Raw genomic sequence first — 14,632 nt, forward strand, 5'->3', positions numbered from 1 at the left:
CGGAAATATGGCTGTTCCCAAATTCACCCAGCATTCCCACTGTAGTGCAAACTAACTTTGAAGAACTTCATAACTCTGCGTCTAAACTATTCACTATTGGTAGGTGCGCTTGGACAACTCCAAATGCATCCTGTCTATAACAGCCACACCACCAAATATGCGATTAGACATCTGCAAATAGGAACTGCAATACCTTGTCTTGACTTGAACACCATCGAAATCGTGAGTAACTTCTTCCATCGTTAACTAGTGAGTACCCTCTCCATCGTAACAGATGTAAACTCTTAACCATGGTAAATGACGGTGACTCTCTTCTCCTGCGTAACTAGGAGTAACTCCTTCCATCGTAACAGTGGTAACTCTCTCATGTAACACTGAGTACGTTCTCCATAGTCAACGTAGTTAACTCTTACTCTCATTAACAGTGGAGGTATGTGTGACTGTATGGACAATGAAATAGGTTTTGTATACAGTATACCACTTAGCGTGATGTAGGCACCTATAGGGAAACTGTAGCAGATTCTCAAATGGCTTCTTCCTCATCCTCTGTATTTTCTCTATCTCAATCGCCAATATTCATATCTCACACCCACATTTCACTCATCTGAGGTCAATATGGTGTGTTTGGGAAGGGGAAAACGAAATTTTTGTATAAAATGGAATCTTTTACAGTTGTACAGGATATTCCCCCGAACCCTCCCCCCCCCACCCTCATATATTATTGTATTTGTCTCTGTCACTTGAAAGTAGAGTAGATCTCTTGCCCATATTTATACCTAAATAGAAGAACACAGAGGCAAAAACAACACATTTCAGAAAAGTTTTATAGTATTTTATAAAGGTTTGCAGACCAAAGGTTCAGAGGTTTGGGTGACATCACTTCTGTTTCCAGGTTCATCACTGTTGAGTTTCTGTTCTGAGGCTTCTGTGCCAGGTTCATCACTTTGAGTTTCTGTTCTGAGGCTTCTGTGTCCAGTTTCATTCACTGTTGAGTTTTCTATCTGAGGCTTCTGTGTCCAGGTTCTCACTGTTGAGTTTCTATTCTGAGGCTTCCATGTGTCTCCAGGTTCATTCACGTTGAGTTTCTATTCTGAGGCTTCTGTGTCCAGGTTCATCTCACTGTTTGAGTTTTCTGTTCTGAGCTTCTGTGTCCAGGTTCATTCACTGTTGAGTTTCTGTTCTGAGGCTTCTGTGTGCAGTTCATTCACTGTTGAGTTTCTGTTCTGAGCTTCTGTGTCCAGGTTATTCACTGTTGAGTTTCTGTTCTGAGGCTTCTGTGTCCAGGTTCTTCACTGTTGAGTTTCTGTTCTGAGGCTTCTGTGTCCGGTTCATTCACTGTTGAGTTCTTTCTGAGGCTTCTGTGCATGTTCATTCACTGAGTTTCCTATCTGTTCATGTTTGTTGTTGTAACTAGGGCTGCGTCCCAAATGGCACCACTGTCCCCTATATATCGGCAGGACTTTTGAGCAGACCCTATGGACTCACTGGCCTCACCATTAGGGCTCTTGTTCAAAAGTAGTGCACTATATAGGGAATAGGGTGCCTTTTGGAGTGTAGTCATGATGGTGTAGTCTTGAAACTAAAGCATCAAGGGCTCTTGGGGGAACTAAAAAAAATTACTCTACTTGTATTTTGATGCTGGCAATGGTACACTTTTTGCTTGGTGCTGAGTGACCAATCTGGGTACTGTCTGTCAGTGGGCCTGTACGTATATATAATATTTGGTACTTTGCTTTACCCCATCTGGTATTGGGCACAGTGCTCTATAGTGGTGTATGTGAAGGCCTACACCAGTAGCTCTGTACTGTGAGTTAAACTCTGATCATGCTATTCTACCATCATTATTTAACTTAGGTACGTTGACAACATTTTGAGTTGACTTCACATATGCAGTTGTAATCTCCTCTGTGGAGAGGAGTTTGTGGGTAGTCATGAAACAGGGTTCCGTCCCAAACAGCATCCTATTCCCTATGTTGTGCACTACTGGGCTCTGGTCAAAAGTAGTGAACTACATAGGAATAGAGTGCTGTTTAGCGCAGGCAGGAAAGAACTCATGCTGAGGAAAGAGGTGAAGCGTCATCAGTAGGGCCGGTTCAGCACTCTACTGTGGACTGTCCTAAATAGGTGCGCTAATGCATAGAATACATATAGAACCCAACATAACATATGATCTTTGTGCCCTATTTCTTATATGGGCTCCCGAGTGGAGACAGTCTAAGGCACTGCATCTCAGTGCAAGAGGCGTCACTACGGTCCTGGTTTGATCAGTCTGTATCACACCTGGCTGTGATTGGATGTCCATATGGGGCAGCGACAATGCCCAAGCATCGTCCGGGTTTGGCCGGGGTAGCCGTCATTGTAAATAAGAATTTGTTCTTAACTGACTTGCCTAGTTATAATAAAAGGTTAATAACAAAAATAAATTATACAGTTGACAGTTTGGAAGTACCATACACCTTAGCCAAAAACATTTAAACTCAGTTTTTCACAATTCCTGACATTTAATCCTAGTATAAAATTCACTGTCTTAGGTCAGTTAGGATCAGCACTACTTTCAAGAATTAAATGTCAGAATATAGTAGAGAGAAGGATTTATTTCAGCTTCTATTTCTTCATCACATTCCACGTGGGTCAGAAGTTTACCATACACTCAATTAGTATTTGTAGCCTTGCCTTTAAATTGTTTAACTTGGGTCAAACGTTTCGGGTAGCCTTCCCACAAGCTTCCGCAATAAGTTGGGTGAATTTTTCGTCATTCCTCTCTGACGAGCTGGTGTAACTGAGTCAGGTTTGTAGGCTTCCTTGCTCACACATGCTTTTTCAGTTCTGCCACAAATTTTCAATAGGATTGAGGTCAGGGCTTTTGATGCACTCCATAACCTTGACTTTGTTGTCCTTAAGCCATTTTGCCTCAACTTTGGGGTCATTGTCATTTGGAAGACCCATTTGCGACCAAGCTTTAACTTCCTGACTGATGTCTTGAGATGTTCCTTCAATATATCCATAAGTTTCCCTCTTTCATGATGCCATCTATTTTGTGAAGTGCACAGTCCTCCTGCACAAAGCCCCCACAACATGATGCTCGCACCCCCGTGCTTCACCGGTTGGGATGGTGTTCTTCGGCTTGCAAGCTCCCCCTTTTTCCTCAAACATAACGTTGTCATTATGGCCAACAGTTCTTATTTTTGTTTCATCGAGACCAGAGACATTCTCCAAAAGTACGATCTTTGTCCCCATGTGCAATTGCACCGTAGTCTGGCTTTTTTATGGCGGTTTTGGACGCAGTGGCTTCTTCCTTGCTGAGCGGCCTTTCAGGTTGTTGATATAGGACTTGTTTTACTCTGGATATAACTGTAAGATACTTTTATACCTGTGCCTCCAGCATCTTCAGAAGGTCCTTTGCTGTGGTTCTGAATTAATTTGCACTTTTTCGCACCAAGTGTTATCTCTAGGAACAAAATGCGTCTCCTTCTGAGCGCTATGACGGCGCGTGGTCCATGGTGTTTATGCTTGCGTCTAACGCTGGTACCTCAGTCGTTTGAAATTGCTCCAATGATGAACCAGCCACCACTGTGGATGAACCAACCACCACTTGTGGAGGTCTACATTTCTTTTTCTGAGGTCTTAGCTGATTTCTTTTGATTTCCCATGGTGTCAAGCAAGAGGCACAGAGTTTGAATGTAGGCTTGAAATACACCACAGGTTACACCTCCATGACTCAAATTATGTCAATATCCTATCAGAAGTTCTAAAGCCATGACATAATTTTCTGGAATTTTCCAAGCTGTTTAACACAGTCAACTTAGTGTATGTAAACTTCTAAGCACTGAATTGTGATACAGTGAAATTATCAAGTGAAATAATCTGTCTGTAAACAATTGTTGGAAAAAGTACTTGTGCATGCACAAGTAATGTCCTAACTGACTTGCCAAAACTATCGTTGTTTAACAAAAATTTGTGGAGTGGTTGAAAAAACAAGTTTAATGACTCCAACTAAGTGTACGTAAACTTCCACTTCAACTTATATCATAGTCGCTACTTCTTATGAGAGCCCTACCTGGGTCCTTCGTCAAACTGTAGTCCACTATATAGTGCCACAGAGGTCACAACTCATTCCACGGGGGGCCGAGGTGTCTGCGGTTTTCGCTCCTCCTTGTACTTGATTGATTGAATTAACATCACTATATTAGTTTAGGAACTCCCACACCTGGTTGTCTAGGGCTTTATGAAAGGAAAAACAAAACCTGCAGACACTAGCCCCTCCGTGGAATGAGTTTACACCACCCTATATTAGGATAGGTTCGACTTTTTGTAACTATAATGTTGCTGCAACCACGCATCCAGAGTGTTCGAACTCCTCTTTGATCTCTGTTGATCTCTTTGGATCTCTGAAAGCTTCCTTTTAGTTTACTTCTATACACCTTTCTATCCAATCTCACCTTCTCCCAGATCTCACCTTTCTTGCCATATCTCACCAATTTCTCCAATCTCACTCTTCCATTCATTCTCCAGATCTCATCACCATTTCTTCCAGATCTCACAACTTTCTTTTCCCGATCCTTCTCCGATCACTTTTCTTCCAGATCTCACATCTCTTCTTTCTCCAGATCCACTTTCTCCCGACCTTCTATTCTCCTTTCAATCTCTAAACACCACACAAACTTTTCCATCCCAGATCTACTTTTCAAGATCTCACTTTTCTCCCAATCTCACCTTTCTCGCCCAGATCCCACTTTTTCTCCGCAGATCTCACCTCTTCTCCAATCCACCCTTTTCTCCCTTCTCACCTATTTGTCTCTCCATCTCTCACCTTTTTCTCCCAGATCTCACCTTTTCTCCCAGATCTCACCATTTCTTCCAGATCTCACCTTTTCTCCCAGATGAAAACATAGGAGTTGATTAGAGATTATAGCTAGCTGTAAATAAACGTCTGTTTGACAGGTTGGCCCTCTGTTCAAAAGATATGACTTCCTTCATAAACTCCTTCCAATCTTGTTCTTCCTCATCCATCCTTTTATCATTTCATCAAATGCCTTCCACATGTGACGTCAGTATTATAGTTGTCATATTATATTCATGGTGTTATTATGTCACCAATGAAGGTGACACTAGGGTGTTTAAACTTTTATACACGTCCTGTATCGTTTACTTGTTGTCTGTGTAGGCCTCTGTGTGTATGTAACGGGGGTCAAGGCCAACCTATTCCCTATATAGTGCACTGCTTTCCACCAGGGCCCATAGGAATCTGGTGAATAGTAGTGCACTATGTATGGAATAGTGTGCCATTTGGGACTAGCCTCAGACAAAGGGAGTGGTGATACACTTACATGGCCAAAATGAATGCACAATTAGGCCACACCAGATGGGATAAATGTCTATCCTACCCAGGCCTAACCCAGGTCTCAGTGGACAGTACTAAGGTGCTCTGAGCTGTTCTCTGCTATCTCTGACCAGGACTGATTTACAGATGTTGTTTGGTAGCAGTCTCAGGCCGGGATTCAATCCCAGGAGCCTTAGAGAGCAGCGCACMAGTGTAAAGGCATTTTCCCAGATGCTCGCTGCGATTGGATTCACGATAAATGAGTGTATAGTTTGAGCGTATTAATACATTTTAAAAGTATGTTTTGCTTCACAACACACCTTGGATTGAATCCCGGCTATGTTGTGTTATGAATCTCTAATCTAATGGGAGTCAAAAGACAAAACAACGGAAATGAACAAAGCAGACAAACCAATGCAGCAGCCATTTGTGTTTACAGTACAACTGTGTGTATGCGTGACCTCTGACCCTGGTGTTTTGATCAGTGTGTGTGTGTGTGTGTGTGTAGAAAGGGGACGTTGGGCTGTGAAAACATGGGGAAAGCGAAAGATGGAGAGACTGAGAGAGAGAGTGACTGGTTGTGTCATAAATTGTACCCTATTCCTTACCAAGTGCAATAATTCTGTCCAAAATCCTATGGGCCCTGGTCAAAACCGTGGCCCTATATAAGGAATAGGATGCCATTTGGGATGTAATCATGGAGCCATCATGTGGCCATAGGACATGAAGAATGAGCCGACTGAGTCCAATCATTCTTTATGCCGCTGTTGAGTTAACAGAGGGCTCCAAAAATGTCCACGATTGACACAAATGGAATCCTATATGTGTAGGATCTTAATTTGAGCCAGTTTGCTACAGCAGGAAAATAATCCTGCAGCAACAGGAAATGGGAATTATTATGTGGATTATAGTTATTGGACATTTTTTGTAAGGGTTGATAATTTTTTCGTTGGGGCAAATCAAGTCAGACATTTTAAAGTGGAAATTACAAACTTTAGTAGTCTTTTTAACCTCAAATACACGACAGGTTTGCATTTTCTGCTGTGCAGGAAAATTCCCAGCAATAAGAGTGATCAAATTAGAAACTACATCTGTATTCCCAATATAGTGCTGACCAGAGCCCTAATCAAAAAGTAGTGCTTGACTATAGTACTATGGGACCTGGGGCACTGTATGTGTGTGCACCAGTGGAGGTGGGTGGGCGGAGGGATAGGAGGACAGGCTCATTGTAATGGGACCTGGGGCACTGTATGTGTGTACACCAGTGGAGGTGGGTGGGCGGAGGTATAGGAGGACAGGCTCATTGTAATGGCTGGAATAGAATGAATGTAACGGTATCAAACAAATCAAATATACGGAAACCTTGTTTGACTCCGTTCCATTAATTCCATTCCAGACATTAGAATGAGTCTGTTCTCCGATAGCTCCTCCCACCTGTAGTGGGTGTGGGTGAGCATGTGCATGTCTGAGTGAGTGTATTTCCTCCATATAATTCATTCCCAATCCTGTTATTTTCTATTCTGTCATTGTTCCAATAGGACTGTTTCCTGTATTATTGTCACTATGGGCTTCTCATTCAGTAATGCTCCTCCTGTATAACGGTTCTTCTTTAAGAAAAAAACACAAATATATTACTGAAATGTGTTTTCATTTTTATTTTTATTCAATATTTTTTCAAATTGTATGTCATTATTTTTCCACAGTATTACAAAAAATAAAAAGACAGCTTTCATAAGAACAAGGATAAAACCTCCTTATTTCATTTTTAGAGACAGAGTAAGATTAAATATATGAAATGCTAACCYGTACAGARACGGGTCCCAAATGRCACCCTATTCCCTATGSAGTGCACTATATTTTAACAGGACCCTATGGACCACGATTGGCACAGGTCAGATTCAAACGTGTGTAAGGGTGTGACAGAGAGAGAGGGAAGAGAGACAAAGAGAGCTAGAGAGAGCAAGAGGAGGAGATGATGGGGGATTGATTCACCTTGGGTGGTGTAGCAGTCTGTATGCTAAAGTCTTGTGCTTCCCTGTCCAATTTGGCAAAATTATCTTGTAGTAATTCTAAAATCTAAAGTTCCATTTTGAAAAAAAAACTAAAAACCCAAAACATGTCCAGTATGTCTAGTTAGTATCAGTCCAAATCTAAGTGGATCAAAGGTATGTATCTTCACTCTTGTCTTTGTCCTCTTGTATGCTGTGTTTCTCACCATCTCTGTTGTCTTTTACCTCTTGTATGCTGTGTTTCTCACCATCTCTGTTGTCTTTTACTCTTTATGCTGTGTTTCTCACCATCTCTGTTGTTCGTTGTCTCTTGTATGCTGTGTTTTCTCCACATCTCTGTTGGTCTTTTACCTCTTGTATGCTGTGTTTCTCACCATCTCTGTTGTCTTGTCCTCTTGGTATGCTGTGTTTCTCACCATCTCTGTTGGTCTTTGTCCTCTGTATGCTGTGTTTCTCACCATCCTCTGTTTGTCTTTTTACCTCTTGTATGCTGTGTTTCTCACCATCTCTGTTGTCCTTTGTTCTGCTCTCTGTATGCTGTGTTTCTCACCATCTCTGTTGTCTTTACCTCTTGTATGCTGTGTTTCTCACCATCTCTGTTGTCTTTGTCCTCTTGTATGCTGTGTTTCTCACCATCTCTGTTGTCTTTTACCTCTTGTATGCTGTGTTTCTCACCATCTCTGTTGTCTTTGTCCCTTTGTATGCTGTGTTTCTCACCATCTCTGTGTTCTTTGTCCTCTTGTACGCTGTGTTTCTCCACCATCTCTGTCTCATCCGTGGTCACATGAACAACACACTCTTTTTGTCTTCATCGTGGTCACTAGGCAACAACACACCATCTCTGTTGTCTTCATCGTGATCACTAGGCAACAACACACCATCTCTGTTGTCTTCATTGTGGTCACTAGGCAACACCACACCATCTCTGTTGTCTTCATCGTGGTCACTAGACAACAACACACCATCTCTGTTATCTTCATCGTGGTCACTAGGCAACAACACACCATCTCTGTTGTCTTCATCATGGTCACTAGGCAACAACACACCATCTCTGTTGTCTTCATTGTGGTCACTAGGCAACAACACACCATTTATTACTCTTAGGGTGAACACTAGGCCTATCACTTTCCTTCCCATGCCTTATCACATTCTCTGTGAATGTTTCTCCTCGTAGAGTGAGCCTAACAGAGTCATCACAACAGAGACTCCAGTCCTTCCGGCCTGTGCACTTGTCAGCAGGCTTCCTGCATCTCCACCTGCAGAGGATTACACCAATGATGATTAGCACCGCATCTGAAGAGATCAGCTGATGATTTGGTTTATGTCAGCTAACTGACACAATACAAAACAGTACATCCATACCCGGCGACAAGTACCCGGCAATCTGGGTGCCTCTTTGATGCACGTAAGTGTTGTAATACTTCCTCCAATAACAAACCGTGTTCAACTACATGAAGGCTAAGAACGGAAGAGAATAGAGGAAACATTAGTTGAACAGTTATACTGAAACAAATATGAACACAGACGACACAGAGAGTATGTTGTACTCACGATATCATCCTCAGGTTTGGACAGGCCTGGCTCAGACTGACTACACTGGCAGCACACCTCTCTGTCACGCTGTTCACATACAGACTGATGTCCTCCAGAGAGGTTTGAGAGTGTAGCAGCGAGATCAGTGCTTCAACATGCTCATCCCACTCTGGACTGGCAGAGGTCATTCATATGACACAAAAATAGACAGACACAGACTCTCGTCATGTTAAAGCAAATACTCTCATGTGTGTATGTTTCTGTGCAGCTATGTAAGAGAGTTTTTGATTTATTTAACTAGGCAAGTCAGTTAAGAACAAATTCTTATTTTACAACYACGGCCCACCGGACGACGCTGGGCAATTGTGCGCCGCCTTATGGGACTCCCAATCATGGCCGGTTGTGATACAGCCTGGCATCGAACCAGGGTCTGTAGTGACGCCTCTAGCACTGAGATGCAGTGCCTTAAACCGCTGCACCACTCGGGAGCCCTATACACTACGGCCCGGATTCAATCCAAGGTGCGTTATAGAGCAGTGCCCTTCTATAGGTCATTTTACAGCCATTCATTCATGATAAACACTCAAGCGCAAATTACCTTCATGTAAAAGGTGCATTGTCAGCCGTCTAGTGAGGTGCCCTATAACGCACCTTGGATTGAAACCCGGCCGTGTGTGTGTGTGCATGTGCGTGTGTGTGTGTGTGTGTACGGGATAAATGTTATTGAGGACAGAAGTTCTTACTGTTGCCCCAGAGAGGGAACTAGCTGAAATAACGTTCTCCAGTCGAATACAGGATRGCCGTAGAGGGTAATTTCAATCCCTCTGAGTGATATCTGGGAGTGTAAACCTTCACTCGCTGCGTGCCATCCATATAATTCTTGGTGTTGAAAGCGGAGCCTGAAATCCAAGGTACATTTTCATTAAATCTAAATCATTAAATCTTGTACACATGATGATTCACTGTCTGGCAACATACAGTATGATGAGCATAGTTCAGCATGACAAATATCAAGGGTTTGTAAATGACATGTAATGCAACTCACAAGTCAAATGTAAAGGTTCATGATAGATGTTAGGTATTTGAAATGTGCTAATATTTATGAAGTATAATCTAGACTCCCTCACCTTAACTTGTCTACAGGGTGGATGATTGCACTCAGGTCATCCACATCAGTATCTGATAGGTCAGCCACATAGCTCACAGACAAGCTGTCATCAAGAGAAGAGAAACATCTTTATTTAGGGGAAGGGGGATACCTAGTCAGTTGAATGCCTTCAATTGAAATGTGTCTTCCGCATTTAACCCAACCCCTCTGAATCAGAGTGGTGCAGGGGGCTGCCTTAATTGACATCCACGTTTTCGGGCACCCGGGGAAGAGTGGGTTAACTGCCTTGCTCAGGGGCAGAATGACAGATTTTTACCTTGTCAGCTCGGGGATTCGATCCAGCAACCTTTCGGTTACTGACCCAACGCTCTAACCACTAGGCTACCCGCCTTTAACCACTAGGCTCCTGATTTACTTCACTAGCCTTATATTATCTGGAACATTAAACTGTTGTTTATTTGTGATATAATTTTAGCTAACCCTTTATTTGACACCATATAATATGTCATAACAGCTGACATAATCTGGAGGCGAAATAACAACTGACATAATCTGGAGGTGAAATAACAGCTGACATAATCTGGAGGCGAAATAACAATTGACATAATCTGGAGGTGAAATAACAACTGACATAATCTGGAGGCGAAATAACAGCTGACATAATCTGGAGGTGAAATAACAGTTGACATAATCTGGAGGTGAAATATCAGCTGACATAATCTGGAGGTGAAATAACAACTGACATAATCTGGAGGTGAAATAACAGTTGACATAATCTGGAGGCGAAATAACAGCTGACATAATCTGGAGGCGAAAGAAACGCACACCTGTTTAGGCAAGGTGCTGGCTAGCGGAGTAGAACACCTGTTTAGGCGAGGTGCTGGCTAGAGGAGTAGAACACTTGAAAAATTAAAGGAGAGCCGCACACTGCTCAGATGCAATAATTGAATAACCTAATATCCAACGTTTCGACAGACAAGCTGTCTTCATCAGGGTATAATGACAAACACTGCAGGGTGACTAGTTTATATAGTGTCAAAAGAAACACACAGGCGTCTGTACTCATGGCCGGGTGTGGCCTGATATCTTTGGTTAATTCTCAGATATAAAAATAACATACAATACACACGAATGGATAGCATACGATCATAGATACAATTTGGCTACATAGCCCTACAAACACTTACAATGAATAGCAAAATCACCATAATCACAAGAATGGCTTCAGATCAAAGTCTACGTTAAGGGTCTTTAAATGAAAGATCCAGGCAGCCTCTCGTTTTAACAATAAATTGTCMAGGTCACCCCCTGTCCTAGGGAGGGTGACATGTTCGATGCCGATATAATGTAGGGACGAAATCGAGTGGTTTGCCTTCAAAAAATGGGCCGCAACTGGGTAAGTCGAGTTTTTGCACCTAATGGTGCTACGATGCTTCGAGATTCGTACTTTTAATTRGCGCTTTGTTTTACCCACATAATTTCTAACACAAGGACAAGTTATACCTCGACAATTTACTGTTAAAACGAGAGGCTGTCTGGATCTTTCATTTAAAGACCCTTGCTCTCTTTGGTCTCAATGTAGACTTTGATCTGAAGCCATTCTTGTGATTCTTGTGATTTTTTGATTGTGATTATTGTGAGTTTTCTGGTAATTTTGATGTATAAGTGTTTTGATTCGAGTGAAAAAACGTGTGATATTTTCTCCTTCGTATGAGTCTAACCCAGCTAAGCTAACTAACTTTGCATGTAAGCCAAGGAGACAAGATGGCGTCTGGGATTTTGGCTTTTAAATGGTTTTAGTTATTTTTTAAACAAACGGTTGCTCATATTAAGTGTATTGACAKAAATTATATCTATTTTAGAAGGTTACTTTTCATTAAATGTGTATCTAACAGTTGCATGCTAACCGCTAACATTAGCTAGCTAATTCAGCGCTGAACCAGTAACTGTGCATTAGAGACCTCTCTAACGCCCAACAAGCTCAGTTCAAACTCCCATTCACCAGCTCCGCAAGCGTTATAATGTCAAAATACATTAGTTGATCACCAAATATGGAGTTTCGCTGGTCAACGATCGTATTTTGACGTTCTAATGCTTGCAGAGTTGGGTTTTCATTTATTAATACACAGGCCTGTTCTATAATTTGTTTGGACAATTAGCACTGTATACAGTATGTAGTGAATCAGATGTACTGTTACCCCAATAAATCATAGTTGTTTTGCACACCGCCATCTTTGCTCAGCGATCAGACCGGCAGTGTCATCGCATCAATGCTGCGTAATACATTCTGCAGTCAAACTTTTTTCAGCTTGTAATCCAACAGTTGTACTGGATGTGTGTGTAACAACAGTTCAACATTCACTTTTTTTCTACTATTTAGAAAGTACTGCAACGGCCTCTGCAACGCAATGCTGCAGGGCAAACGCAGCGTTCCTTTGGAAATGAACGTGCTTCTGTTATACCAAAACGCAATGACGCTGTTGGTCTGATCTCTAGGGAGTTTTTCCTAGCCACCGTGCTTCTACACCTGCATTGCTTGCTGTTTGGGGTTTTAGGCTGGGTTTCTGTACAGCACTTTGAGATATCAGCTGATGTACGAAGGGCTATATGAATAAATTTGATTTGATTTGATCGAGGCGTTAGTGACAGGGTTACGTAGCTAACGTTAGCTAAACAAACACTAACTACATGGTAGCTAACTATTAGCTAGCTAGCGACATGCATAGTTGAGAGCTAGCTTTAGCTACAGTATGTCATGAAAACGTTGAGAAAACGTGATTGTAATGTATTTGAGAATGTGCGAAAGTGTTGTTTGATACTGCTATAATCTACCAAATATTAGGAACACCTTCCTAATATTGAATTACAACCCCCCCCCCTCCCTTTGCCCAAGGACAGCCTCAATTCGTCAGGGCATGGACTCTACAAGGTGTCGAAAGCGCATGTTGACTCCAACGCTTCCCACAGTTGTGTCAAGTTGGCTGGATGTCCTTGGGGTGGTGAACCATTCTTGATACACATGGGAAACTGTTGTGTGAAAAACTCAGCAGCGTTGCAGTTCTTGACACAAACCGGTGCGCCTGGCACCTACTAACATACCCCGTTCAAAGGCACTTACATGTTTTGTCTTGCTCATTCACCCTCTGAATGGCACACATACACAAGCCATATCTCAATTGTCTCAAGGCTTAAAGATCCTTCTTTAAAACTTCATTGGGATAGGGGGCAGCATTGGGAAGTTTGGATGAAAKGCATGCCCAGAGTAAACTGCCTGTTACTCAGGCACAGAAGCTAGGATATGCATATATTGGTAGATTTGGATAGAAAACACTCTAAAGTTTCCAAAACTGTTAAAATAATGTCTGTGAGTATAACAGAACTCATATGGCAGGCGAAAACCTGAGAAAAATCCAACCAGGAAGTGGGAATTGTAAAGTTTGTAGTTTTTTAAGTGAATGCCTATCCAGTATCCAGTGTCTGTGGGGTCAGATTGCACTTCCTAAGGCTTCCAGTAGATGTCAACAGTCTTTAGAAGTTGTTTAAGGCTTCTATTGTGAAAGGGGAGAGAATAAGASCACTCAGAGTAAGTGGCTCAGCTGAAAGCCATGAGTTGTTTATCGCGCGTGGTCGTGAGCGCGCCGTTCGTTCTCTTTCCTTTCTAATGAAAACAGTATTGTCCGGTTGAAATATTATTGAATATTTATGATAAAAAGATCCTAAGGATTGATTATAAACATTGTTTGACATGTTTCTACGACCTTTGATGGCACTTTTTTGACTTTTCGTCTGGATGTTGTGAGCGCGCTTTGTGCCTTTGGATTATTGAACTAAACGCGCGAACAAAACGGAGGTATTTGGATATAAAGAGGGAATTTATTGAACAAAACTAACATTTATTGTGTAACATGGAGTCCTGGGAGTGCCACCAGATGAAGATCATCAAAGGTAAGTGATTAATTTAATCGCTATTTCTGACTTTTGTGAGTCTTCTCCTTGGCTGGAAAATGTCTGTATGGTTTTTGTTGCTAGGCGCTGTCCTAACATAATCGCATGGTGTCCTTTCGCCGTAAAGCTTTTTTGAAATCAGTCACTGTGATTGGATTAACAAGAAGTTCATCCTTAAAATGGTGTTTAATACTTGTATGTTTGAGGAATTTTAATTATGAGATTTCTGTTTGAATTTCTTTACTTATATTTTTTTWGAGAAAGTAATGCATCTGCTGTATCCAGGGGGAAGGTGAAGACCTTGATGGAGGCTGCAGAAACAAACATTTTTAAACAAAAGGAAACTTCTTGGCAGGGAAAAGACAATAAATAATAAATATGATTTTAGAGTTAAATTCTTTGTTGTTGTTTTAATGAATTCTRTACAGGTTTTATTTTTTTTCATTGTATTTTGAATAACTTGTAGAAAATACACTTCATAACACTGTCATGAAGCATTATGTCCATCCTCAAATRAAACTTTATTTGTCACATGCGCCCAATACAACGTGTGTAGACCTTACCGTGAATGCTGACTTACAAGCCTTTAACCAACAGTGCAGTGCAAGAAAGAGTTAAGAAAATATTTACCAAATAAACTCAAGTACAAAATAATAAAAAATATCACAATAGAATACGAGGCTATATACAGGGGGTACCGGTACCTAGTCAATGTGC

General features: G+C 41.6%; 1 protein-coding gene across 3 annotated transcripts in view; it reads right to left on the bottom strand.

Moving 5' to 3' along the window:
• Positions 1–6,960: 6,960 nt before the first annotated feature.
• The window catches only part of LOC112071271 (NACHT, LRR and PYD domains-containing protein 1 homolog), a 30,979-nt gene continuing 23,307 nt past the window's right edge, over positions 6,961–14,632 (bottom strand). The window contains exons 10-15 of one of the 3 annotated variants that reach the window (XR_011475802.1): positions 9,990–10,073; positions 9,606–9,761; positions 8,881–9,036; positions 8,692–8,787; positions 8,245–8,585; positions 6,961–8,083 (exon numbers count right to left, since the gene is read on the bottom strand). Coding sequence is in view for 2 of the 3 variants with exons in the window: in XM_070439325.1 (XP_070295426.1) it covers positions 8,402–8,585; positions 8,692–8,787; positions 8,881–9,036; positions 9,606–9,761; positions 9,990–10,073 (676 nt within the window). In the remaining variant the exon portion in view is untranslated. Of the gene's footprint in view, positions 8,084–8,244; positions 8,586–8,691; positions 8,788–8,880; positions 9,762–9,989; positions 10,074–14,632 lie in introns of those variants that run through there. The other 2 variants (XM_070439325.1, XM_070439326.1) reach the window with 2 other exon arrangements.

The sequence above is a fragment of the Salvelinus sp. IW2-2015 genome, unplaced genomic scaffold (genome assembly GCF_002910315.2).
Source record: "Salvelinus sp. IW2-2015 unplaced genomic scaffold, ASM291031v2 Un_scaffold1566, whole genome shotgun sequence".
NCBI lineage: Eukaryota > Metazoa > Chordata > Actinopteri > Salmoniformes > Salmonidae > Salvelinus > Salvelinus sp. IW2-2015.